Source organism: Oncorhynchus gorbuscha, linkage group LG26 (assembly GCF_021184085.1).
Source record: "Oncorhynchus gorbuscha isolate QuinsamMale2020 ecotype Even-year linkage group LG26, OgorEven_v1.0, whole genome shotgun sequence".
NCBI classification, from domain to species: Eukaryota; Metazoa; Chordata; class Actinopteri; order Salmoniformes; family Salmonidae; genus Oncorhynchus; species Oncorhynchus gorbuscha.
This window is the reverse complement of record NC_060198.1, coordinates 10,981,750-11,008,115: the sequence shown is the minus strand read 5'-3', so window position 1 is coordinate 11,008,115 and position 26,366 is coordinate 10,981,750. Positions and strand designations below refer to the sequence as shown.

Sequence of the window (26,366 nt, the reverse complement as noted above, 5' to 3'; positions counted from 1 at the left end):
GTTTTGGAAAAAACGCCGAAAATATGGTCTAGTGGTTAGAGCGTTGGACTAGTAACCGGAAGGTTGCGAGTTCAAACCCCCGAGCTGACAAGGTACAAATCTGTCGTTCTGCCCCTGAACAGGCAGTTAACCCGCTGTTCCCAGGCCGTCATTGAAAATAAGAATGTGTTCTTAACTGACTTGCCTAGTTAAATAAAGGTAAAATAAACATGATTAGGAGCTTGTATGCATTTTGTTCTGAGATAATAGCAGTCAGTTAACATGACCTTTGTGAATTATGAAGCCTTTATGTGATATATGTATTTTGTATTATTATTATTGCAGAAATTATTCAAAAATCACAAAAAGTGATGTTAGTTTATGATGATTATCTCATAGAACAAAACGCATACGCCTGTTTACCACATATCTTATTTTAGGCGTTTATCCAAAAACGCCATTAATTTTCCTCAAAGGCTTTGTCCAATGAACCATGGCGGAGTTAGTGCCTATAAAAAAAGACGACATTACTACTGTATTTCTCTCTATGAGATGGCTATATAAAAAATAAGTATTAAAGCAAGTCAATCCAAATTGACAATGTAATCAGTGGGGATATGTGTTTGTTGAATAATAGATCTCACTCACGTTCATTTATTGTAGGCCGCCAACAATGTCTAAAATCAAATCAGGCTCACAGATTTAAATTCATTTTGCTCATTTACAAACTCTATTTTGAAGAAATATTGCATCGATGAATGCAACAGCAACATCATTTATGTTGTATGTTATACATGTGCAGAAGTAAGCTAGGTTGGATTTGTTATTTATTTTTAATTTTTCACAATATGTAATAAACAAGCGTTTAGTTGACAAACTACAAGTAAGCGAAAGTTGCAGGTATTTTTACATCTTGAGAGAACATTATAAATCCCACCCTTGTCTCACAGAGAAACTCTCGCCTTGTGCGCACCTTCCATCCCTCCTCCAACCACTTTCCAGCTCTCCAGTCCATCATGAATAAACATTCATTTTAATAGTACATGGTACCTTTCAGTCTACTGTGGGGTTCAGTTGGGGAATATTGACAGGTGGTCCGTAAATCCCAACTAATCCGGGAAAGGGGACTTTTTGCGACTTCCTTGTCTTTGGGACGACCATGACTCGCGCCAGGATATATCGGGATTCATTACTGGTGATTTTATTGCAAATCATCCTTATTTGCTCCGCTCAGGTAAGTCACAAAGTACGGCTATTTTCTTCTCAAGTGGTTCACATAGATTTGTTTGCCAGCCACAATGTATGACTGGTTTGTAATGACAGGCATGTATGACTGCTTTTCTTCATATTATATTGTCCTGTGTTATTGGGATGGAATTTCCCATGGATGGGATAGGCTGGGATGCTCAGACTCCCAAATGATTCGAAACACTTTCTATGCATTTACAGATTCGTTGAATCATATAGTTTACATATACATTAGACCTACCATAATATGCCTATTGATTAGTGGACTATTTCTTTCTTTTGTAAATAGCTGCATGATTTAGAGGTGTGTGTAGGACAAATAACTATCTGTGCCGACATATGGAACCAATAGGTTGGGAATCTCAACAAAAATATTCTCAACATATGCAATTACTTAAAGAGCGGTCCCTTGTATAGTGGATAAAGGCTTGTGGTTTTCTTTTCATGACCTTACTTCCCACAAAATGACTGATTTCACACAATGGATCTTTTTGTGTAAGTTGACCAACGGACCACCAACAGCTATGATTTGGAGCTACATTTAATTTAGTGTATTTATGTATTGTGTATTTATCCACAGAGGGGCCTGGTCGGTCCCAGAGGCCCCGCAGGACCCCCTGGAATAGCAGGAGTGCCTGGAGTTGACGGCATTGATGTGAGATATCTTTGATTTCATATTTTATTCTTTATTTGTGTCATTTCACGCTTTAGACTCGTCTTTTGTACAACACCTCACCTGGTATAGACCATAATTAATTGTGTTATTCTATCATTTTAAACCTAATGTGGATTTTTACATGGTTATTAAATAAATATTCCTTTTTCTATTTCATTTCAGGGAGACAGAGGGGACGATAACTTCACAGAAGGCGGCCCTGTGAGTAGACTATCATTTCCTTTGCCATAACCTACCAATAAATGGTTGATACATTTTAGCATGGTATTGAAATGGGCACTCTGTTCCTAGGGCCCTGATGGGGAAGACGGAAAACCAGGAACTCCCGGAACACCCGGCCTACCAGGGGCAGACGTAAGTTACACAGAATACACACATTTACCACCAGTTTGTTATTCATACTCCCAAAGCAGGAAAGCTTAGTGCAAAATCAGATAACAGACTTCATTGAGTCTATGGAACATCTGTAACTTCTGAAGCTCAAGGGGCTGTGGGTCTACTGCTGTGCCAGTCATTTATATTGGCTCCTGAGCAAAAGGTTTGGGGGGGGGGGGGGGTTGTCAGTGGGATACATCAACCTGGGTATTTAGAGAAGAGAAGAGGGGAATGCTTCAAATAGCTTCCTGACTGAAACAGGGAAACAGAGGTCCTTTTGTGTGAGTCGGGGGGGTGCAGGGGATTCGGCTGCCCAGTGATGGCTGACAGGAAAGAACTGTATGCTGGGAAAGGTGGAACAGAAGGGCCACAATGTGTGTGCTGTCCGTTTGGGCCATAATGCTGAACACGGTGTCTGGCAGAGTAGGGGGTGTCCAGGTGTGTTGAGGTATGCACTAGTTTTGGCTGGGTAGCTCTCTATTCTCTTTTGTTTAGCGAATAGTGATCATATTTTTAGGAATAGCAAATACCTTGATAACACTGACTTCAAGTAGTGAACTATAATACATTTTTTCTGTTCCTGATTTGAATGATTCCTGATTTCTGTTCTTTTGTTGCCTGCCAAAGCTATTGACTAGTTAGAGAGTGGGAGTAGTTCCTTGATCTTGAGAGGATAGTTCAGAGCATCTTCTCTTTTCAATCCATTGATTCAAGCTTGGCGGAGGACTAGTTAGCCTGGTTAAGTGACCTCCTATGGTTTATGTAGCTGGTGGAAGAGGAGGGGCTGAACAGTGTGAGAGAAGACACACCCATTTTTAGTCTTATAATTGCTAAATTACTGTACAGGAAACAAGGTCATCCATGAAATGTCAATGATGAAATGTACTTTTATGTAGACTAAAAATACAATGGTTTAGTTAGTACATGGTTTAGTTAGTGCATTGATCACATACTGTGTCATATATTATCTTCCAGATACAAACACAGAATATAAGAGTAGTCTCAATTGAGATGCCTTCCATAATTTGATTTACAAACCTTCCTTTGTGTTTATCAAATGCAAATGTTATTATGGAAATCAGATTTACAGTAATATTGCCTTGAAGTAAGGCAACCCTGTTACTGATGGCGATCTCAGAGAGTACTGTGTCAGCAACTCAGTGTTGGAACAGTTCTATTTGAAATCAATTTATTTCAGGAATTGAGGAATGGATGGATTGTTTCGAATGAATACTTTCACAATCATGTCCTTCTATAATTTCCCAGGAGTCCCATTGAATACTTGTAAAGAACAAAATATAAAATATCCCACTAATGGGGACAAGCATGAAATGACTTCTTTCCCTGGAGGGTATAAGACACGTATTGACGTTTTTATATAGTTTATTCATGGACATTCATATTTCTGTGTGGTTGATATAAACTTTGTTTCCTCTATAGGGTGCCACTGGACCTGTTGGGGGTCTCGGCTCAGATGGGCCTCCTGGACCAAAAGTATGTTTTCTTTATTTGAAATCAAATGTATCCGTAACCTCCCTATCTGTCTAATATCTATATTGCCGAAATATAATGCATGTACACTCTCAGTACTCGGTGTGTGGAGGCTGGTCAGAAGAGTATGAATGAGAAAAGATCTGTATGCTCCAAAGCAATGAAAGGTTGAGATTATTTCGCTGCCATACGTAGAATGTATGCACACATGACTGTAAGTCGCTTTGGATAAAAGCGTCTGCTAAATGGCATATATTATTATTATTATTATTATGTTATTGTCATCACCAATCATCGTGTCTGCTTCTCTATCAGGGTGAACCCGGAGAGGCTGGGGAAGTCGGGGAGATTGTAAGTAAGCGTGGTTAACTAAATGTGTTAACAGAATGAATGTATAATAGGGATGTAATAGGGATATTGTCCATTATGAGATACAGTTGAAGTCGGAAGTTTACATACACCTTTGCCAAATATATATACTCAGATTTTCACAATTCCTGACATTTAATCCTAGTAAAAATTCCCTGTCTTAGGTCAGTTAGGATCACCACTTCATTTTAAGAATGTGAAATGTCAGAATAATAGTAGAGATAATTATTTATTTCAGCTTTTATTTCTTTCATCACATTCCCAGTGGATCAGAAGTTTACATACACTCAATTAGTATTTGGTAGCAGTGCCTTTAAATTGTTTAACTTGGGTCAAACGTCTCAGGTAGCCTTCCACAAACTTCCCACAATAGGTTGGGTGAATTTTTGCCCATTCCTCTTGACAGAGCTGGTGTAACTGAGTCAGGTTTGTAGGCCTCCTTGCTTGCAAACGTTTTTCAGTTCTCCCCACAAATTTGCTATGGTATTGAGGTCAGGGCTTTGTGATGGCCACTCCAATACCTTGACTTTGTTGTCCTTAAGCCATTTTGCCACAACTTTGGAAGTATGCTTGGGGTCATTGTCCATTTGGAAGACCTGAACTTCCTGACTGATATCTTGAGATGTTATTCAATATATCCACATAATTTTTCTTCATCATGAAGCCATCTATTTTGTGAAGCGCACTAGTCCCCCCCTGCAGTAAAGAACCCCCACAACATGATGCTGCCACCCCCGTGCTTCACGGTTGGGATGATGTTCTTCGGCTTGCAAGACCAAACATAACGATGGTCATTATGGCCAAAAAGTTCTATTTTTGTTTCATCAGACCAGAGGACATTTCTCCAAAAAGTATGATCTTTGTCCCCATGTGCAGTTGAAAACCGTAGTCTGGCTTTTTTACGGCGGTTTTGGAGCAGTGGCTTTTTCCTTGCTGAGCGGCCTTTCAGGTTATGTCGATATAGGACTTGTTATAGGTCTACAATTTTTTTCTGAGTTCTTGGCTGATTTCTTTTGATTTTCCCTCGATGTCAAGCAAAGAGGAACTGAGTTTGAAGGTAGGCCTTGAAATACATCCACAGGTACACCTCCAATTGACTCAAATTATGACAAATAGCCTATCAGAAGCTTCTAAAGCCATGGCATCATTTTCTGGAATTTTCCAAGCTGTTTAAAGGCACAGTCAACTTAGTGTATGTAAACTTCTGACCCACTGGAATTGTGATACAGTGAATTATTAAGTGAAATAATCAGTCTGTAAACAACAGTTGGAAAAATTACTTATGTCATGCACATAGTAGATGTCCTAACTGACTTGCCAAAACTATAGTTTGTTAACAAGAAATTTGTGGAGTGGTTGAAAAATGAGTTTTAATGACTTCAACCTAAGTGTATGTAAACTTTCGACTTCAACTGTAGCCTCTACGGTAATCATGCAGAAATGACCAAACATAATCTGGAAAGGGATCGACCTCACTTGTTTCCGTGGATTGTTATACTACCATAAGGATGGGACCATCCCCTCCAAGGACTTGTCTTACCCATCCACTGAAATGACTGGACATCTGGAATAGGCTACTCCCTCTCAAGGACCATATAACGATAGGACACACCCATAAAATTATCTAATGCTGCGTTCATAACCAAGTGGGAAGGTGGTAATTACCAGTTGTGGATTTATAAATACGAGTTGGGTGCATTCATGTTTTGGGAAATATTATCAAACATGGAGATCAATAGAAGGCTTGTGATTGTTTAGCAAATTTCTGCCCATAAAAAGTATATATTGAGCTGCTTTCACTTTCTAAATCAAAAGGAAGGTAAACAGAATACATTTTCTATCAACAATGTGTATTTTTTTTTCTTACCATAAACAACAACTGCTGAAGATGCCGCAATGCTTGCTGTCTTGTTTGTTGACAAATGACACCAGAGAGGTGCAAGTGAAAACCTCGGAGTACGGGGATGATAGATGAGTTTCCCACTAGTAATTACCAGTGGATTTTCCACAGTTGTATGCTGGTATTTGCAAAATTCTGAAATGTTCTGAACTCAGCATTGTCTAAGAATTGTACACACACACCCATTAGTTGATCTGAAATCATATATGAAATGAATACGCCCACCTAGGATATGACAATTATAAGGGTATGACATATTATAAGGATGGATTTACTGAAATGGAATTGTTTAAAATGGTGACTTTTATTACTGTACCCTTGTTACTGCATTGATGAACTTGTTGATACAGACAAATGAAACTTTACCTCAGTTTTACACCTTCAAGCCTCTCCATGAATTCTCTCTTGTCTCCCACAGGGCGAGGGACCTGATGGGCCTAATGTGAGTGCTTTTACTATTGGTCCCACACCTGAATGAGGAAGAATGTATTTAAATACAAGAGAATACAGTACATTAGTACTGTGTCATGTCCATTTTGTTTTGCTGACAGGGAGCAGCTGGTGCACAAGGGTTGGTGGGCGAGCTTGGCAAAGTCGGAACCCCAGTGAGTACTGACTGCTTTTTTTTAATCATTTAGAAAAACGATGGCTAGATACACAGGGCTTCCAACTTTTTCAATATCTTATTATATTGCAGTCAATACTTCTAACTTGTTAAATTATTGTATTCATTTACTTGTAAAATGTGTTATTATTATTTATAGGGATCACTGGGAAGGAGGGGGCCAGTGGGGCTTCCTGGACCTGCAGGGCCCAGGGTAAATATATTTATTTTCATGATCATTTAGTTCCATATTAGTGTTGTCATCCTTAGTACAGTTGAAAACCCATGTGAGTCCCATGTGATGTAATAGCTGCATAGTTCTGTGTGCCATGAAATGCATTAAAGGGGAGCCCATTTACAGCATCCTGTACATTTTTAAGAGTGCTGCAGCAACCAACCTGTATGACAACCAGCCCCAGTTTCGCCGACAACAACTTCAAAGACAGAAATGTCATTAAAATGGTGTTTTTCTCTTTTTCTCCCCAGGGTCTTCCTGGAGTGTATAAGGGGGGAAGACCTGGTAAGGTGTTCACAAGTTTCCTTTAAGGGCACCACAGCTATGCATGTGTACCCTGATGCTGATGATGGGGAACTTTTCAGCGGAGCCCCCCTGTGGCAGGGCTCTTAGATGACCTCAAATAGGCTTTACTTGTGTTTTTCAGTGTCCCAATGCCTGTCCTTCTGGTCTTAACGGATATTCTGGCCTCCCAGGCATGAAGGTGACTATATAACAAATACTTATACTACGGTTGGTCGTTGATACTAATATACTATAGATGTTGATGCTGTATCTTGTCAGTGAAACTAGCTTGCATATAGCTGTAACATTGTATGGTTTCTCTTTAGGGCCACAAAGGGGTAAAAGGAGAGTCTGGTGAGCCTGGAAAGCAAGGACACAAGGTAACCTCTCTCCCTTTTTCATCCCAATAGAATATCAACAAATACACTAAAGGTCAATAATAACGATTGTGATATTTGTTTGATGTTCTCTACAGGGAGAAGAAGGAGACCAGGCAGGAGAGGGCGAGATGGGAGCTCAAGGACTACCAGTAAAATATTTGAATATATTCTCTCACAAATTCGTATCAATATGAATGTGCCATTCACAATGTGGCTATGAGACATGTATTTTTTTTAAATTGAAAATGGCTTCTTCCTCTCTCTCCTTTTCTCTCTATCTCTCTCTCTCACACTATTCTCTCTCTGCTGAGTGATTTTAGGGCCAAGGGGGACCCAGGGGAATAACAGGCATGATGGGCCTCAAAGGTGACAGGGTAAGGGTCATGAGGTCACACATTGCTTGACATCATCGGATTAATGCCCAAGATATGCTATGTACTGTATATTACTGCCATCCTCAGCGGGTGCAAAATTGCTGTAAAAAATGACTTCAGCTTGGCCTGTTTGAGCACTGCCAAATTTCAACATCCCACAACTTATGTTTGAGCACACTAGTAAATGCATTAAAAAATGTATATTTGACATCTGAAATGTGTTTGATAACAGGGACCACGTGGAACGTTTGGAGACCTCGGTCCCCAGGGAATTCAGGGTGGCTCAGTAAGTGCCTGTCTTGTTTTTAACACCGTGACGTTCACCTCTTTTTCACCATGACCTCTTTGCCACCACTCACATTACAGTAACATCTCCACTTATTTTCTACTATTTTGGTTTAAGAAATGTGTTTTTCCGTTTTTAGGGTGACGTGGGCCAAAGAGGATTAGTGGGCGAGAATGGACCAAACGGGGGTCAAGTAAGTACTAAAACATCACACCGTCATACAAATATATTATCACTGTTATATCATCATTATTATTTTTACTGTTATATAATCACTGCAAAACAACAGAGCACATGGTCATTCACTTTCAAAAGCAAAAACCTGCCGCCGATTCATACAGGTGCACTCTATCTATCAAATAATGTACAGCATAAAAACGTTTACTCACTGTGTGTTGTTTTGCAGGGGGCCCGAGGGCCACAAGGAATAAGGGGCCTTCCAGGGGGCAAAGGGGAGCCTGTAAGTATTGTACACACCACAGCCTTGCCAAATCGGATTTATTATCGACTAACATCTCATCCGTGACATCTATGACGTTACACACAGCACGAGCTTATGTTCATGGGACTCCATACAGCTGACTCAATACACATGCCATGAAGCTAATCTTCTTTGTTAACGCTCAACTCCCCTGTTCTTTCTCCCATGGACAGGGTCTTGCTGGGCCCGATGGACGTGAAGGAATCCCCGGATTGCCAGCATCTAAGGTACAGCTCAAACTGTTGTTCAAAGACATAGGCTAAATGAGGATGTACATACAGGAAATAAGTCAGATTGACATCTTTCTATAATTTGAAGGGTATTACTGGGAAAGTTGGCAGTCCAGGTGATGCTGGGCTCCAAGGACTCCCTGTAAGTGTGACCTCTGACCCCTTGCATCTCTGATTCATCATATCCATTCTACATTTGTATTTGTTCGGGTTTGTTTGGCTGTTCATTTGTTTTGATGTGATTCTCGCCATAGGGTTTGCCAGGCGCTTATGGTCCTAAAGGAAAAAGTGGCGAGATGGTAGGGGAACATTATAAATGTATGAATAAAACCAGTTATTGACCATGCAGTATATGAATCTCTATTGTGGAGAATCTTATGTTTTCCTCTCTTTGTTACTAGGGTAACTCTGGCGACCCCGGTTCTGTAGGACTAATGGGGTCTCCTGGGAAATCCGTAAGTCAAGAGAAAGTCTAATGATGAATATTAAATCACATGGATTGACAGTGATGAAACCAAATACTTTGACACAGTATACATAAGTCCCTCTCATACTTGCACCAGTAGCATGAGAGATCTCAGGGTGACTTGCTTTGTTTACAGGGGGAACGTGGCGAGCAGGGAGAGGTGGGACCTGTCGGAGCAAGAGGTGGACCAGTGAGTATGTTTTAAAGAATATGTGATTCAGAAAGCCATAAAACACTATCAAGTTGGATTGCTCTTTTCAAGGTCTCGTATGAACTTCAGCCGTTTGAAGAAATCATTTGGAGCTGTGTGATTTAGCAACCCTTTTAGGGTTAGGGAATTAGGGATCAAGGTGTAAGCTAAATAACTGAACAATAGAATGAACAAGATCAGCACAAAGCATTTGAACTCTATTGCCACGCACAACCTTTGCTCTATAGTACTACAAGCATTGTTCAACAAGCTCAGAACTTCATGTGATTCATTTGGGAAGGTCTTGGACCACTAGACTATAATAAATCTGTGATTGCAGCCCAATTTCTGCTCTATAACTCCCTACTATTCTTCTCTTATTTCGCTGTAGGGTGAAAGAGGAGTGCGTGGCCCAGACGGACCTGCAGGGGCACCTGGACCCAGGGTAAGTCAACAGCCCAACAGTCCCATATAACTGACATACTCATAGCCCCAAAACAAGCCCATTATATGTATCATGAACCACAATGAATAAAGCATTTGACAATTTGTCGCAAACATCCATACAATTACCACGGTATGAACCATGATTATCAAACTGACCAATGAACTTGAAGCATACAAATGAACTAGGCTAAGATGCTGGTGAAATCTGTAACCTGGGTAGTAAACAGGTGGAAGAATAGAAGGAGTTGAGCATCTTCTGCACAAGAATGATGGGAAAAGCCATGGGAAGTAAATGACCAAGTGGCCAAGCACAGAACCCTGTGGTGCTCCAGTCATCAGACTTTGTTGTGAGAAAATGCAAGGCTTGGTAAGGTAATATATAAAAATAAAAATATAATAATAATATATGCCATTTAGCAGATGCTTTTATCCAAAGCGACTTACAGTCATGTGTGCATACATTCTACGTATGGGTGGTCCCGGGGATCGAACCCACTACCCTGGCGTTACAAGCGCCATGCTCTACCAACTGAGCTACAGAAGGACCACGTAGGTAAGATGCAGACAAGGAAATATCGGAGTGAAGACAGTTCAATTCAGAATACAGAACAGGATTTTGTGGTTTGCAATGTGATGGGTTATGATGATACTGTGGTGGGGAAAGAAGAGGAAGAGAAGAACAGGATGAAGATGGTGTGAAAGAGGAGGAAGAAGAAAACAAAGAGTATGAAATAAATGACCTTTTGTTGGATTGTGCGCTGTGTGGCGAGAACAAAGTCGATGCTGGTCTCTCAACATTAAAATGGTGTTGATATAATTGGATATGTAATTATTCATGCTTACTTTCCTCACATGTTATTTTCATTACACTGCCTTTCCTGCCGGCCTTTCTTGGAACTAGGACACCGCAGAGTGCAAATAACACAAGCCGCACCTATCCACACCAACAATCTTTTGCTATTTATATATGACATGCCATCAGTGTAAACAATGCACTGAGTGTACAAAAACATTAGAATCACCTGTTCTTTCCGTGACTTAGACTGACAAGGGGAATCCAGGTGAAAGCTACGATCCCTTATTGATGTCACTTGTTAAATCCACTTCAATCAGTGTAGATGAAGGGGAGGTGACAGACTAAAGAAGGATTTTTAAGCCTTCAGACACTCGAGACATGGATTGTGTATGTGTGCCGTTCAGAGGGTGAATGGGCAAGACAAGATTTGAGTGCCTCTGAACAGGGTATGGTAGTAGGTGCCAGGCGCACCGGTGTGAGTTTTTCACGCTCAACAGTTTCCTGTGTGTATCAAGAATGGTTCACCATCCAAAGGACATCCAGCAAACTTGACACAACTGTGGGAAGCATTGGAGTCAACATGGGCCAGCATCCCTGTGGAATGCTTTCGACACCTTGTAGAGTCCATGCCCTAGATTAATTGAGGCTGTTCTGAAGGCAAAACAGGGGGTGCAACTCAATATTAGGAATGTTCTTAATGTTCTTAATGTTTTGTACACTCAGTGTGTATCGCTATCATCTGCTATCATTCCATACATATACCATTTAACATGGGCATAGTTACCATAGTAACCATTCAGATCAACCAAGCTGACTGCCAGTGCCTAAGAGCAAACCCACTCCAAGCAAGTGGAGCCGTATGCCCTCTCATATTGAAAGTGGCAGCCCTTTATAAGCCTCCAGACTGCAGTAATACTGTAATCCACCGATGAGGGGGCATGAATGGAGTCTTGTTACACTGGTCAATGGGCCCATGGGTATTTCTCCAGAGAGGAGGATTCAGGCCAGGAAAATAGGCTGAAAAAGCCTGAAAGAACCCTCTGTTTCCCAGGCATTCCTTAAACCAGTCGGCCGAGAGTATGCCACAATCAGTACCCACACTTCCAAAAACATCTCATGGAGTGTGCCCCCAATACCCTTTCCAGCTGACCCGTTTAGACATGTTTATTTCCAGCAACAACAAAAAAAATGTTTTGGTGCAAATGTAGTCAGCTGAAGTTGAGGGGGGGTTGGAGTGTTGCACAGGCAATCCACTGTGTTAAGAGTTTTTGAAGTGTGTGTATATATATTTATTTATTTTTTACAGGGAGGTAAAGGGGATCTCGGGCTTCTTGGTTTGCCTGGCCCTGCCGGTCTGGTTGGACAGAATGGAGACAGGGTAAGGAATAGAAAAGGTGCCACAAAAGCAGAAGCAGAAGTTCATGTGTAAAAGCAAAATATAATTGTCCTATTCCTATCTCTCCAGGGTGCAGTCGGTTTGACCGGTGCTCAAGGAGAACAAGTAAGTTCTATCAATACCATCTCAACCAACCGAATAGTGCATTCCGGCATAAGGGAGGTGACCATATTCTATGTAGCAATCAAATGATGGAAGACGATGAATGGAGTGAATTCAGATGAGTAACATCAAGCACTAGGAGCTACCAGAAGAGTACAGAAGGCCCCACCAAGGCCTACTTGGGATGGATACATGTTAATGATCCTGTAAGACATGTGTTTTCTCTAACAAAGACATTTCTACTCATTGATTTAGGGAGACGCAGGTTCAGAGGGCACCGCGGGAGACAGAGGGGACTTTGTGAGTAAATAAAGAAAAAAATGTTGCTGTGCCCAACATTTGTTTGTAAGTGAAAGAGTACTGATTCTGTTTCACTATAGGGTGACGAAGGGGAGCCAGGAGAGAAAGGATCGGTGAGTCCAGTTTATAGCATCGCTTACTGCTACAGCTCTCTGTTGGCATGGACTAGGCCAATTATGTCCATTACACATAATGTGATACCTGTTTGTCCCAAAATCATAGGGGACTCATCATGATTAGATGCCACAGCTTCATAGAGCTGTCTAATGCTAGAAGTCACGTACACGTGAGCATCATCATTTCTCATTACTGAATCACTGCACAGTGTTTGCGCCATGCCAAAAGAAAGCCTTGCACACTGTAGGATTACATGCCTGAAACACATGATCCTAGACCTAGACAGACAGCATTGTCTATCCTCCCAGTGGTCCAGTCTGTGTAATCCAATTTTACCTTTTGTTTTGAATGAATGCTGAATGCCATTGTGTCGCGCTCTGTCGCTGTTTTCAGACGGGCAGACCAGGAGAGACTGGAAACAAAGGGCCGGAGGGCGGCCGGGGCATACCAGGCGCAGAGGGCAAGCCGGGCCAACCTGGACCACGTGGCATGCAGGGAGACAGAGGGGTGCCAGGACTGCCAGGGACACAGGGGCCAGCGGTAGGCCCTTTAACAATTAACCAGATCTGGGGGCCTGAAACAGAGCAGGAGTCAAAGAGAGCTGTTTCTTAGTACTGCACTCATATGGACTAGACTGGAGGAGACAGCAGAATTCACATGATGACTTTACTAATTGAGGTAAAACAGTCATTTACATAGATTATGCATGTATGAACTACACATTGACACATACAGCCCAAAACGGGAGGTTCAAAAAAGACTTAGTAGAAGCCAAAGTTCGGGAGCATGTCTGTAACACTATGCCCATGTGTTAAAGACATGCTCCCGAACTTTGGCGTCTACTAAGTCTTTTTTGAACCTCCCGTTTTGGGCTGTATGTGTCAATGTGTAGTTCATACATGCATAATCTATGTAAATGACTGTCTTACCTCAATTAGTTACGAAATCCCTCGTTTTGAAAGCTGTGCTGCTCCATTTTCCCTACATATTCCCCCATGTGGGACAGCCCCCTAGCAATTCGAGTTCTAGCCAATGAGCTTCAGCCCCTCGCCATTTGAGTGACAGCTAACAAGAGGCACACAAAGCAGAGCGAGAGAGATCAATGACGTGTTGCGCCTATCTGCACACGTGACATAGTAGGCAATTTTCGTGGACCACTTTTGGCTCATGAGCGCTACATTCAGAACTACTGGCTAAAGAGTTTGCAAAAGTACCAGAGAATCTCTTTAAGTATGTCCCTGGGCTAAGACATTTCACGAAAAAAGCCTGCGTGGCTAGCTATGAATAGCGTTAGTTACCGGTTAACACCACAATTCTCTCAACAACCACCTGTTTTCCCAGGGGAAAAAACCAAGCGATACACACATCACACAAGTTTGCATGAGGGTAATGCAAGGTAAGTCAAGATCATTTTCATATCAAACTCTTATCTATTTGATATTGGCCATTACTGAACCCATCACATCTGATAAGGCAGGTCCATAGGTTTCATTGAACTGACCCCCCCCATCCTTTTCCCTTCCTGTGCCATAGAGCAGCTAGCCCAGCTAGCAGCCAGCCTGAGGAGGCCTGAGACAGGCATCTCTGGACTGCCCGGTCCCCCTGGCCCCCCTGGTCCTACAGGCCCCTCCGGAGAGAACGGCTACCCAGGACTGGACGGGGCCAGAGGACTACCAGGTCTCAAAGGACCTCCAGGACTACTGGGTCGCAAAGGACCCAAAGGTTGGTCTCTAAAGAGGGTGGAAATATATCCGAAATGTAATATTATGGCCTAGTTTGTTAAGACAATGACAAGTTGGCTGAAGCAGGCTGGTAGCAGTAGTGTCATGATCTCCATTTGAATAATTAGGATTGTTTGTGCCATCACAAGTGAAGTTCACTACAGCCATCCTTCATCCCTAAACGTCACTTGAATTGATGATCATGTATACGTTTTGCGTAGGTGACACGGGCGACAGAGGAGACAGAGGACCCACAGCGAGAGGGGTTAAAGGAGCACCTGGAGCACCCGGTCTACCAGGTAAAGATACCAGTCACAAGAGGTTTCACACCCACACCATAATAATGAAGGCTATAGCCATAACTACTGTGCTAACTCAATATGCGCCAAGTCTCTATATGCTCAGCATACAGACATGTCTCGCTAGCTTTTTAGAAGTTCCACATTAATTTACAAGTCTCAACCGACCACTCTATCTACAGGTGATCACGGTAGAGCCGCCTATGGCACAGACGGCCGCGACGGCGAGAGAGGGCCACACGGCGTTCCCGGTATTCCCGGTGTTCCAGGGTCTCCTGGTCGTCCTGGCCTCAACGGCTACTGCGAGTCGTCACAGTGCATCCTTCCTATGGTGGCATCACCGATATCTGCGAAAGATTCCAGCATGAAAGGGCCAAATGAGGAATAAGATGTGAGTTGGAGACCCAACGGGTCCCTGAACTGAGGGGCCACAGGAGCCAAACTATTAAGAGACTAATGGAGGAACTAACTAATGTGCCACGGAAGATCAGGGTTGGGGTCAATTCCATTTAAATTCAGTCAATTCAGGAAGTAAACTGAAATTCAAATGTTTCTCATTGAAAAGCAGGAAATGGAATAGAATTGGAATTTCAGTTAACTTCCTGATTTGAATGAATTCAAATTGAAATGAGATGAAAATGTACCCCCAACCCTGTGGAAGAAACATGACTTTGTTTGATGTGTTTTGACTGTTTGTTTGTGTATTGTTTTATTGTTTTGTTACACCCCTCTAAAATGCATTTCAATATTATTTAGCTGTTGGAACACCCCTATCCCTCTGACAAAGTTTAACAAGTTTTTTTTTTACCTCAGCTCTAGCTTTTGCTATCTTTGTACTGTAACATAAAAAGAGCATGGCATTTATTTGGGGCAAACTAATTGTGATATTATTGGGGACTGTAGGCTTTGTTTTTTGTTAAATATGAACCAAGTTAAAACCCCAACAGACCAGACTAACTGTGCTTTAAGCGACAATGTGCCAACCATTTTTAATTCACTGAATTCTGTATGTTTATGTATTAGTGTCAACACCGAGCTTTCATACAAATCACCGGTATACTGTTGGTATTTGTTTGCGAGTATCTTTGTTGCATATACACTCACCAACCCCTATGCTTTATCGTCTTCCTGATGTAGGATTTGCTTTGTCATGATGACTGTTTTTGTGATGGGAGAACTAGGAGGGCAGTGTTGTTCGAAGACATATGTAGAAATGTGTATATGCCATTCTTATTTATTATAAAAGTCAGAGGAGGTGACATCAAAGGTTGTACAAATGAGAAAATAAAAACATTTTGATAAAGTCCTGCATGTTTTGTATGAAAGACTCCAACGAAAATCCTGCAACATGTTTTTCAGCTAATTTCACACATCTCCAGTGGGCCTTATTGAGACATTTTCTGAGGCATGCAGAGTTCTACAGACTCAAATCATTGGATGGCCTGTGGTACAAAGATAGCCACAAGGGGACACTAGAAAGCTTGACTGTCCCCATATCTAGGGTGTTACCAACAGCCATTTAAAAAATATCTCCATAAAAGTATTTGATTCATTTGCTGAAAATGCTGTGTGTCTTTGTGCATTAGACTGTAGTTTTCCTATGCAGAAGAAGATGAGTGTTATTAAGTATGCCATGAGGGACATGTAACGAGGTAGGGGAGGGTTGAATCAATAAATGACTCTCCTGTAATTGAGCCCACGCTTCTCATTAAAACCAAAAGCACTTAAGTATACCTTAATTATGGCAAGTTATGTGTCACTAAATGAATTAAATGTACATTATCAGTTTAAAGCCGTTTACCATGGGAAAACCTCTACTGTGAGTGCTCACAGCTTATTTTTGTACAGTTAGTCATGTTTTTGGAAATATTCTAGTATAATTCATTCATTAGCTGAATTGGTTTCTCATGATCTTCTATGAAACAGTATGTAATCTGCTTCCTTCTCTGCCACAGTTCCAGTCAGCAGTCCCATAGACAGATCTAAATCTTTGTTAGTGCCAATGCTGGTACTACAGGCAGAACAAGCCCACTGGGAGACAATCCATTAAACCAAACAAGGCCAATGTAAAACAAGTAAGGCATTAAAGGCCTTCACTAATGGGAGTACAATTTTATATTAAAGTGCATTAAATGCCATTCAAAACTTCGTTTTCAATGTATCATTTTAATGTTCTCTTACAAGTTGGTGAACAGTTACAATTTGTTGCTCACAGTACTAAAACACACATCCATTGATAGTATAAATAGCCAACCTAATAATACACATTTTCAAATACATAAATCATCAAGTATCCAAGTATTAAGTTACGCACATCAAAATAAAAAGGCATACAAAATATCGCAGACGTTGAAGTCCAGTTTCAAAGCGAAAAAACACAAATCACATTTTGGACATGGCAGTAATTAATCAATGAGATTTGATAAGAGAAAATAAAAAAATAAAAGGTCCCAGACTTTCAATAAACAAATATTGCAACAATTAAGCATTTCATATTAAAAATAGTTACTGAAAGGACTTAAGTGTGTAGACGTCCTGCACAAGACAAAGGCAACATTCTTTTGTTCCAAGTAAAAAAAGAAACCTTTTCTAATGTAGTGGATGACAAACCCACTCGATTGCCTTTTTTGTTCCATTTTAATTGTAAGGCATTTCAAGTTTTAACCATGTGGAGGAAGGCATACATCTTTCTATTCAGTATCGAACTGAATCATAAAATTTAAAGGGATACCTAACTACTCATGTTAAATCATTGTTACAGTACTTTTTTTTTTAAATGTTATTTTTTAAAGTAATAAGCACCCTTGCCAATTAAAACCTTGGGTTGTGTTCAACATGTATAAATCAACATCTGGATGTTCACAAAATTACTTCACTGGCTGTGGTCCTTTCAATTCCAAGGGCACACATAGAGAACACTCACTCACTGTCACTTGTTCACTAACTAATCTCTTCTTTTTTTTTTGACACTTGACATTTTTTTAATTGAGAAGGGAAAACTTGAATTATTTACGAATGAATTTCCAGTGGAAATACTTTAACACAATGGATTTACCAAAAAAAAAAAAAAAAACAAGCCTGCCAGGTAGCTAAGATAAAGAAATGAATGTATTTTTATAGGGGCATTGTTGGCATGGACTATGAGTTAGTTGGCTTTACTACTGGATGCAGCAGTTGTTGCGGTGGCCGTTGGAGTCTTTGAAGCGCAGGCGCATCTTTGGACGATACTTCTCCAGGTAGAAAAGCTGCTTGCTGTTGAACGCTCCGCGACGCTTCCTGTTACGAGAGAAAATACATCGCCGTCTCACGTCATCTACATTTACAGGCCAGTGATATTCATTCAAAACAGTGGCTTTTATAGACTAGCCTCCCCTTTTGAATGAAAGATGACCCACTGTTACAATGTACTTACACTGTACAAAGGGTTGAGGCACATGTAAGCGCAATTTCAACTGTCAACTTCTCAATTGCAGCTTAGTCCGATTATTTCAAAACAATGTGTTTTAGCCTCCATTTTAAGATGCTGCAGCTACCAGTATATAGAGATCTACATGAAAGTGTATTTGCGTCAGACTTACTGCCGGATGAACTGGACAGCGTCTTCATATTTCATCCCACATTCAATCAAAGCCAGGGCAACCATGACAGGGGCTCTAGCAAGTACAACACACACAAAAACACATGGGTAAATACTCAGAAAAAAGTTGACAAAGGCAGTTAGGGTACTATGGGACTTTTTAATACGGTGTATTATGGCTAATCGTTGTTTTGGCATTCTTATCAAAGAACTAGCATCATCAATCTAACACAATTCTGAATTTAAATACTCATTACACGTTTTAAAATCCTTGTTACATGATTATATATGTTTCTATACTAAGAGGGGAAATAAAAAAAGACTAGTTTACCTCCCAAGGCCAGCTACACAGTGGACAGCAATGCAGCAACCCGGCTCCTCCCTAAACTTCGTCTTCAGGAGGTTCAACCAATCATCAACAATCTGGTTAGAGGGAGGAGCTCCATCATCAAATGCCCAATCCTATTGGTGGAGGAGAGGGAAATCAGTTCATCTGCCCTCTTTCTCAGAAACCAAAACAAAGACGGTAGTAACATAGTAGTAAATGAGTACTGCATCGGAGATGTAAACAGTGATGTTGAAGCTTACCAGAACCTGTATTCCCTCTTTCCCCACTAAGGTGGAATCATAGGTGGCCTCACATACTCTCACAACGGTGGTCACTCCATATTTCTTCAGTTCCTGTAGAAGAACGTACGTTTATTTTCATATGACCTGCAACATATGCCATTGTACATTTGACACACTACACAGGGAAAACATTAATATTTTCTAAACAGACCCTTTATACTATGGAAGAGAGGGACTAACTATGAGAATCCAGAACATTCATTACGTTTTATAACAAAATTCATTTCTGATATCGTCACTGTGTTAATGATGTGAGGGCTCACCTCAATGAATTTATTCAAAGTGGCATTGGTTGGATTGTGGGTAATGAGGAACCTCATGTTTTTGTAGGTGATCTCCACAGGGGCAGGTCGGTTCATACGCGCCATGGTGACAGACGGAAAAACGAGATCTTCCACAAAACAATCTAACAAAAACACTTATTTAGAGGGAGAGGTAATATCAACAAAATGTCAAACTATATTCCCGCAATAAAAATACACCGTGACCAGTGGGCTAAAGAAGAATATGGGGCGAAAGGAGGTCAGATTTGACAGAAAAAAGGGTGTGGACAACCAAAATCAAACCCTTCTCCTTTGGGAAAACAAGACAGGTTCCCCCTTGATTCTGACCAGGCAGAAGCCAACGAGGGCAGTGTGCAGCAGGTAGAGTTACCCCATCCAGGCTCGTTCCGCTGGTAGGTTAGGAGGTGTCCTGATCCTGCCAACGTTTCAGATCCTCCTCCTGTGGGTCCAATGTGTTCGGAGAGGAGGTGAGTTCTGCTGTTCACTCGTCTGCATAGGCAGCTGCGTGCTGTGCCTGGCAGTAGTCCCCACTGCCCTTCAGAAACTCCATAAATGTGTGACCCAGAACACCACAGAACTGCTGCAAGAGATGAGGGGGAGGAGGAGGGAGTAAGATACAAGGCCTCTAAACTCAAGGGGGAAATGGCTAAAACAATTGAAAAAGTGAAGGTTATGGAAACACATAATTGCTGCTCTTGTTCAGCCCAGATCTGGTCTAACCATAGGTCTAAATTTATGGGTCTAACATGACTGCCAATGTGTGAAGGATGGATGTAGCTTACTAAAGCCTACGTAGGTCACAGTTCAACTCTCTACATATTATTTCTCTTTATAATTGCATACAAAAAGTAGCAATATCTACATATTAAGCCTACTATATGCCTCGTTGACAGAAGGAAAGATTTGTTAGAATTTCAGCAAAGCTAAAAAAAAATTGCCACAAGCCCTAAGCATTGCATATATGTTTTTCTCTGGCTGGTGCTCCAAAAACAAGAAGCTTGGAGTATGGATAGTTAATCCGATATTCTCCGGCTGTAAAATAATGTTTTGTTCTGAACATTAGAGCCAAATTGGACCTTTAATTAAGAGACAATACAATGACGTCAAACCTAGACGTCAGTCCAACGACAAAAACCCCAAACAACCCGAAATTGACATAAGTATGACGAAAGAGGATTTCGATAAACTGTCCTTTGTGAGGGCAGACGGCGCCATCACCGGTATAGAGGCCTTATAGCCGAGCGCTTGTAAATGTCCATTGAGATAAGAGAAACGAAATGTTGAATAGTGAGGTATTTAGCGCCTCAATAGTGGAGGTATTTAGCGCCTCGTTTAAGTAAACTAGAGTTACTTAAGGTAAGAATGATTATAGAAACTGTCAATGATATTGCTGACAAGTTCATAAGAAAAATGCGTAAATTTTATACGACGGTAACAGCTACGTCGAAAATGGATCTCAAAGACAACCCACCACCTCGTTTTACTCGAATAAAATGGCAATCTAACGGCAAAGCCTATTTAATTTCGTATACACCTTTGACATACCGTTAATCATAGGAAAAACTCAGATGTATCAATTTCACAAAGACAACAAAGCATGTGTCGAAGAGGCCCGAGATTTAACATTTGACAAATTGAAGAGCAGTTGATACAGAATTACAACACGAGTAGCTAAAATGTAACAAAATATTGCTAAATGAAAATTGACACTTACTGGGATATGCTTACTCATTGAAGATTGTAGCTTAATCATACAGCCGGTCCCTAAAAATAAGTAAATATATTAAATGGTTTTGCACCATACAGTCAAGGCAATTCCTCCGTGCGGAGCCGGCGTCTACTCGACTAGTACGACGCAAGGAAAATGGACAATCACTATTCAGAGCTCTAGCTCTCTTGAAACCCCACCCTAGAAAGCCTACAAACTGTGCATGTTCTCTGGGATCAAGTTGTAGTCCTGCGCAAAAGAAGACAACTATTCCGTTTTATTCACCTCTGTTTGAATACTTAATAAGGATTACTGATTATTGACTATAAAGTGCTTATCATTTAAGGTTTCCAATAGCTTTCACAGACACAAAGTCAAAATAAGCTATTTTGTTTGTTGCTTTTTGGTCTTAATTTAAGGATTTAAGGGATTTATTTTTTATTTTACCTTTATTTAACTAGGCAAGTCAGTTAAGTACAAATTCTTATTTTTCAATGACAGCCTAGGAAAAGTACTTTTTTATCTCAAGACTAACTACCATGAAGTTTGAAAAGACAGGCTGTGGGGTAGATTTATATTCATGAGCTCGCCTTGACTGACAGCTCTTTGAAACGCCTATGTCAAGCAACTTGGATGCATTGAGCAGTGTTGCAGTAAAATCATCTCAAGCAAATTTGGTGATACACAAAGCAACAACATTGAAATTGCAACAACACTGAAATTGCATCAAAGATATCTATTTTTATTATCCCATTTGGCATGTCTCTTGTGATGCGGTTCACATCAGCACTGACAGATGTCTTGACTTGACAACTGCGTCAGAGTTTTGAACAACCCTCACCCCTTTTGTTCCATGCTGGCTGAAGACCTAGCTAGCCAGGAACTAGCTAACACCTGGCACAGATGAAAGGGGAGCTGAAATAAAAGATCCCAGAAATGTTCCATACGCACAAAAATCTTATTTCTCTCCAAATTTGTGCACATATTTGTCTGCATCCCTGTTAGTGAGCATTTCTCTTTGCCAAGATAATCCATCCACCTGACAGGTATGGCATATCGACAAGCTGATTAAACAGCATGATCATTGGACGGGTGACACCTGATGAAACTGAGGAGTATTTCTGTCTGTAATAAAGCCCTTTTGTGGGGAAAAACTCATTCTAATTGACTTGGCCTGGCTCCCATGTGGGTGGGCCTATGCCCTCCCAGGCCCACCGATGACTGCACCCCTGCCCAGTCATGTGAAATCCATAGATTAAGGCGTAATGAATTTATCTCAATTGACTGATTTAATCATATGAACTGTAGTTCAGTAAAATCGTTGAAATTGTTGCGTTTATATTTCTGTTCAGTGCATAAGTATCTGTGCCATAGATGAATAGGGTAAACTTTTAATTATATTTGCTGATACCCTACAGTCATACTTTGGCACGAGTAGAGTAGCTATCTAGCTATATAAACCATGCTCCTCTGCAAACACGCCTTCTCCATCGTTGGTTACAAGCGGTACTTGTTTAAATTAGGTAAGAGAATATCATGTTACCGTTGGTGTACTAAAATGAGAGTTAAGGTGATGTCACCTTTTCTTCTTAGTAATGAATAGTGTACCTCCATCCTATGCTAGCTTGCTACCGATGGCCCGGCTAGCTGTCTGAATCGCTGTGACCCCAACCAACCTCACTACTCACTGGACCCTTTTGATCACTCAACTAAGCATGCCTCTCCTTAATGTCAATATACCTTGTCCATTGCTGTTCTGGTTAGTGTTTATTGGCTTATTTCACTGTAGAGCCTCTAGTCCTGCTCATTATACCTTATCCAACCTATTAGTTCCACCACCCTCACATACGGTGACATCTCCTGGTTTCAATGATGTTTCTAGAGACAATATCTCTCTCATCATCACTCAATACCTAGGTTTAACTCCACTGTAATCACATCCTACCATACCTTTTTCTGTACATTATACCTTGAAGCTATTTCATCACCTCCAGAAACCTCCTTTTACTCGCTGTTCCAGACGTTCTAGACCACCAATTCTCATTGCTTTTAGCCGTACCCTTATCCTACTCCTCCTCTTTTCCTCTGGTGATGTAGAGGTTAATCCAGGCCCTGCAGTGCCTAGCTCCACTCCTATTCCCCAGGCGCTCTCTTTTCATGACTTTTGTAACCGTAATAGCCTTGGTTTCATGCATGTTAACATTAGAAGCCTCCTCCCTAAGTTTGTTTAATTCACTGCTTTAGCACACTCTGCCAACCCGGATGTTCTAGCTGTGTCTGAATCCTGGTTTAGGAAGACCACCAAAAATTCTGAAATTTTCATCCCTAACTACAACATTTTCAGACAAGATAGAACTGCCAAAGGGGGCGGTGTTGCAATCTACTGCATAGATAGCCTGCAGAGTTCTGTCCTAATATCCAGGTCTGTACCCAAACAATTTGAACTTCTACTTTTAAAAATCCACCTCTCTAAAAACAAGTCTCTCACCGTTGCCGCCTGCTATAGACCACTCTCTGCCCCCAGCTGTGCTCTGGACACCATATGTGAACTGATTGCCCCCCATCTATCTTCAGAGCTCATGCTGCTAGGCGACATAAACTGGAACATGCTTAACAACCCAGCCATCCTACAATCTAAGCTTGATGCCCTCAATCTCACACAAATGATCAATGAACCTACCAGGTACCTCCCCAAAGCCGTAAACACGGGCACCCTCATAGATATCATCCTAACCAACTTGCCCTCTAAATACACCTCTGCTGTCTTCAACCAAAATCTCAGCGATCACTGCCTCATTGCTTGCATCCGTAATGGGTCAGCGGTCAAACGACCTCCACTCATTTACATTTAAGATCTTCATAGGGTTGGAGCGAGCGGTCGCATCCGCATTTCGCTCCGCAGGTAGTATAACTTTTTCATTACATTTCATTACATTTCATTATAGTACAACGGTTTGATTTGTCTAATCTTAGCAATTTCTTCTTAGCTAGCTACATAGCCGTCTTTGTATCAAAGATAATTGCGTAATTATCGTATTTCGTCGTCCTAACGTTGTCTTCACTGCTCTGCCCAGCAGCTAGCCAGCTAGCAAACGTCCACCGATTAGCAGCACTGTAGAAACTATTACACTCAACTGAACGACTTGATTAGTGTAGTGTTAGCTAGCTAGCTGTGTGTGTGTGTGTTAGCTAGCTACATAGCTGTCTTTGCTGTCTTCGTATCCAAGATAATTGTGTAGTTTAGAGTGTGTAGTCTTAGAGTGATTATCTTAATTTACCGAGGTTACCGAGGTTAGCTAGCCAGCTATTTGTCGTCCTTAACGTAGGAGACACTGCTAGCTAGCCAACAGCTAGCCAACGTCTTCCGAATAGAACTCAACAACCCGGTCGCATTCCGCTTCGCTCCACAGGTAGTATCACATTTTAATTTCATTTCATTACAGTACAACGGTTTGATTTGTTTGATCGTAGCTAGCTACATAGCTAGCTACATAGCCGTCTTTGTATCAAAGATAATTGTGTAGTCTAGAGCGATTTTCTAGGTTAGCTAGCCAGCTATTGTCGTTCTTTTAACGCAACGTAACGTAATCAACACTGCTCACTCATTACTGTCAAACGCTCCCTGAAACACTTCAGTGAGCAGGCCTTTCTAATCGACCTGGCCGGGGTATCCTGGAAGGATGTTGATCTCATCCCGTCAGTAGAGGATGCCTGTTTTCTTTTTAAATGCCTTCCTAACCACCTTAAATAAGCATGCCCCATTCAAGAAAATTAGAACCAGGAACAGATATAGCCCTTGGTTCTCCCCAGACCTGAATGCCCTCAATCAACACAAAAACATCCTATGGTGTTCTGCATTAGCATCGAACAGCCCCCGTGATATGCAGCTTTTCAGGGAAGCTAGAAACCAATATACACAGGCAGTTAGAAAAGCCAAGGTTAGCTTTTTCAAGCAGAAATATGCTTCCTGCAACACTAACTCAAAAAAGTTTGGACACTGTAAAGTCCATGGAGAATAAGAACACCTTAACACCTAACTCCTCCCAGCTGCCCACTGCACTGAAGATAGGAAACATTGTCACCACCGATAAATCCACTATAATTGAGAATTTCAATAAGCATTTTTCTACGGCTGGCCATGCTTTCCACCTGGCTACCCCTACCCCGGTAACAGCACTGCACCCCCCACAGCATCTCGCCCAAGCCTTCCCCATTTCTCCTTCTCACAAATCCAGTCAGCTGATGTTCTGAAAGAGCGGCAAAATCTGGACCCCTACAAATCAGCCGGGCTAGACAATCTTTCTTTCTAAAATGATCTGCTGAAATTGTTGCCACCCCTATTCAACCTCTCTTTCGTGTCATCTGAGATTCCCAAAGATTGGAAAGCAGCTGCGGTCATCCCCCTCTTCAAAGGCCGGGACAATCTTGACCCAAACTGCTACAGACCTATATCTATCCTACCTAAGCCAAGTCAACAAACAGATTACCGACCATTTTGAATCTCACCATACCCTCTCTGCTATGCAATCTGGTTTCAGAGCTGGTCATGGGTGCAACTCAGCCACGCTCAAGGTCCTAAAAGATATCTTAACCGCCATCGATAAGAAATATTACTGTGCAGCCTTATTCATTGATCTGGCCAAGGCTTTCGACTCTGTCAATCACCACATCCTCATCGGCAGACTCGACAGCCTTGGTTTCTCAAATGCCTCGCCTGGTTCACCAACTACTTCTCTGATAGAGTTCAGTGACTCAAATCGGAGGGTCTGTTGTCCGGACCTCTCTATGCGGGTGTCACAGGGTTCAATTCTTGGACCAACTCTCTTCTCTGTATACATCAATGATGTCGCTCTTGCTGCTGGTGAGTCTTTGATCCACCTCTACGCAGACGACACCATTCTGTATACTTCTGTCCCTTCTTTGGACTCTGTGTAAACAACCCTCCAGGCAAGCTTCAATGCCATACAACTCTCCTTCCGTGGCCTCCAATTGCTCTTAAATACAAGTAAAACTAAATGCATGCTCTTCAACCGATCGCTTCCTGCACCTGCCCGCCTGTCCAACATCACTACTCTGGACGGCTCTAACTTAGAATACGTGGACAACTACAAATACCTAGGTGTCTGGTTAGACTGTTAACTCTCCTTCCAGACCCACATCAAACATCTCCAATCCAAAATTAAATCTAGAATTGGCTTCCTATTTTGCAACAAAGCATCCTTCACTCATGCTGCCAAACATACCATTGTAAAACTGACCATCCTACCAATCCTCGACTTCGGCGATGTCATTTACAAAATAGCCTCCAATACCCTACTCAACAAATTGGATGCAGTCTATCACAGTGCCATCTGTTTTGTCACCAAAGCCCCATATACTACCCACCATTGCGACCTGTACGATCTCGTTGGCTGGCCCTC

At 41.5% G+C, this 26,366-nt stretch overlaps 2 protein-coding genes across 2 annotated transcripts; one reads left to right on the top strand and one right to left on the bottom strand.

Annotated features, from left to right (window-relative positions):
* The first annotated feature begins 1,146 nt into the window (after positions 1-1,146).
* On the top strand, positions 1,147-16,051 carry LOC124015057 (collagen alpha-1(IX) chain-like). The gene is made up of 32 exons (XM_046329953.1): positions 1,147-1,213; positions 1,808-1,882; positions 2,066-2,104; positions 2,195-2,257; positions 3,719-3,772; positions 4,085-4,120; positions 6,457-6,480; positions 6,590-6,643; positions 6,803-6,856; positions 7,129-7,162; positions 7,305-7,361; positions 7,489-7,542; positions 7,638-7,691; positions 7,863-7,916; positions 8,149-8,202; positions 8,342-8,395; positions 8,609-8,662; positions 8,857-8,910; positions 9,002-9,055; positions 9,168-9,212; positions 9,315-9,368; positions 9,516-9,569; positions 9,961-10,014; positions 12,119-12,190; positions 12,278-12,313; positions 12,566-12,610; positions 12,691-12,723; positions 13,121-13,267; positions 14,069-14,123; positions 14,261-14,449; positions 14,670-14,747; positions 14,930-16,051. Coding segments are annotated over exons 2-32 (1,917 nt in total). The 5' UTR covers positions 1,147-1,213; positions 1,808-1,880; the 3' UTR covers positions 15,136-16,051.
* Positions 16,052-16,893: 842 nt separating this feature from the next.
* Positions 16,894-21,114, bottom strand: LOC124016178 (protein tyrosine phosphatase type IVA 1-like). Its single transcript, XM_046331716.1, has 7 exons — positions 20,953-21,114; positions 19,609-19,818; positions 19,218-19,360; positions 18,913-19,005; positions 18,656-18,786; positions 18,326-18,400; positions 16,894-18,023 (listed from the first exon to the last, which is right to left on the bottom strand). The coding sequence occupies exons 3-7, from the start codon at positions 19,320-19,322 to the stop codon at positions 17,906-17,908; spliced, it is 522 nt and encodes a 173-aa protein (XP_046187672.1). The 5' UTR covers positions 19,323-19,360; positions 19,609-19,818; positions 20,953-21,114; the 3' UTR covers positions 16,894-17,905.
* Between the last annotated feature and the right edge of the window lie 5,252 nt (positions 21,115-26,366).

Bases quoted from the DNA above. Each gene is read 5' to 3' on its own strand.
- LOC124015057 (XM_046329953.1), top strand. The intron at 12,314-12,565 runs GTAAGTTCTATC...TCATTGATTTAG, and splicing joins CCGGTGCTCAAGGAGAACAA to GGAGACGCAGGTTCAGAGGG. The intron at 12,611-12,690 runs GTGAGTAAATAA...GTTTCACTATAG, and splicing joins CGGGAGACAGAGGGGACTTT to GGTGACGAAGGGGAGCCAGG.
- LOC124016178 (XM_046331716.1), bottom strand. From the start codon at position 19,322: ATGGCGCGTATGAACCGACCTGCCCCTGTGGAGATCACCTACAAAAAC. The intron at 19,006-19,217 runs GTGAGCCCTCAC...GTTCTTCTACAG, and splicing joins CTTTGAATAAATTCATTGAG to GAACTGAAGAAATATGGAGT. The intron at 18,787-18,912 runs GTAAGCTTCAAC...CTCCACCAATAG, and splicing joins AAGAGGGAATACAGGTTCTG to GATTGGGCATTTGATGATGG.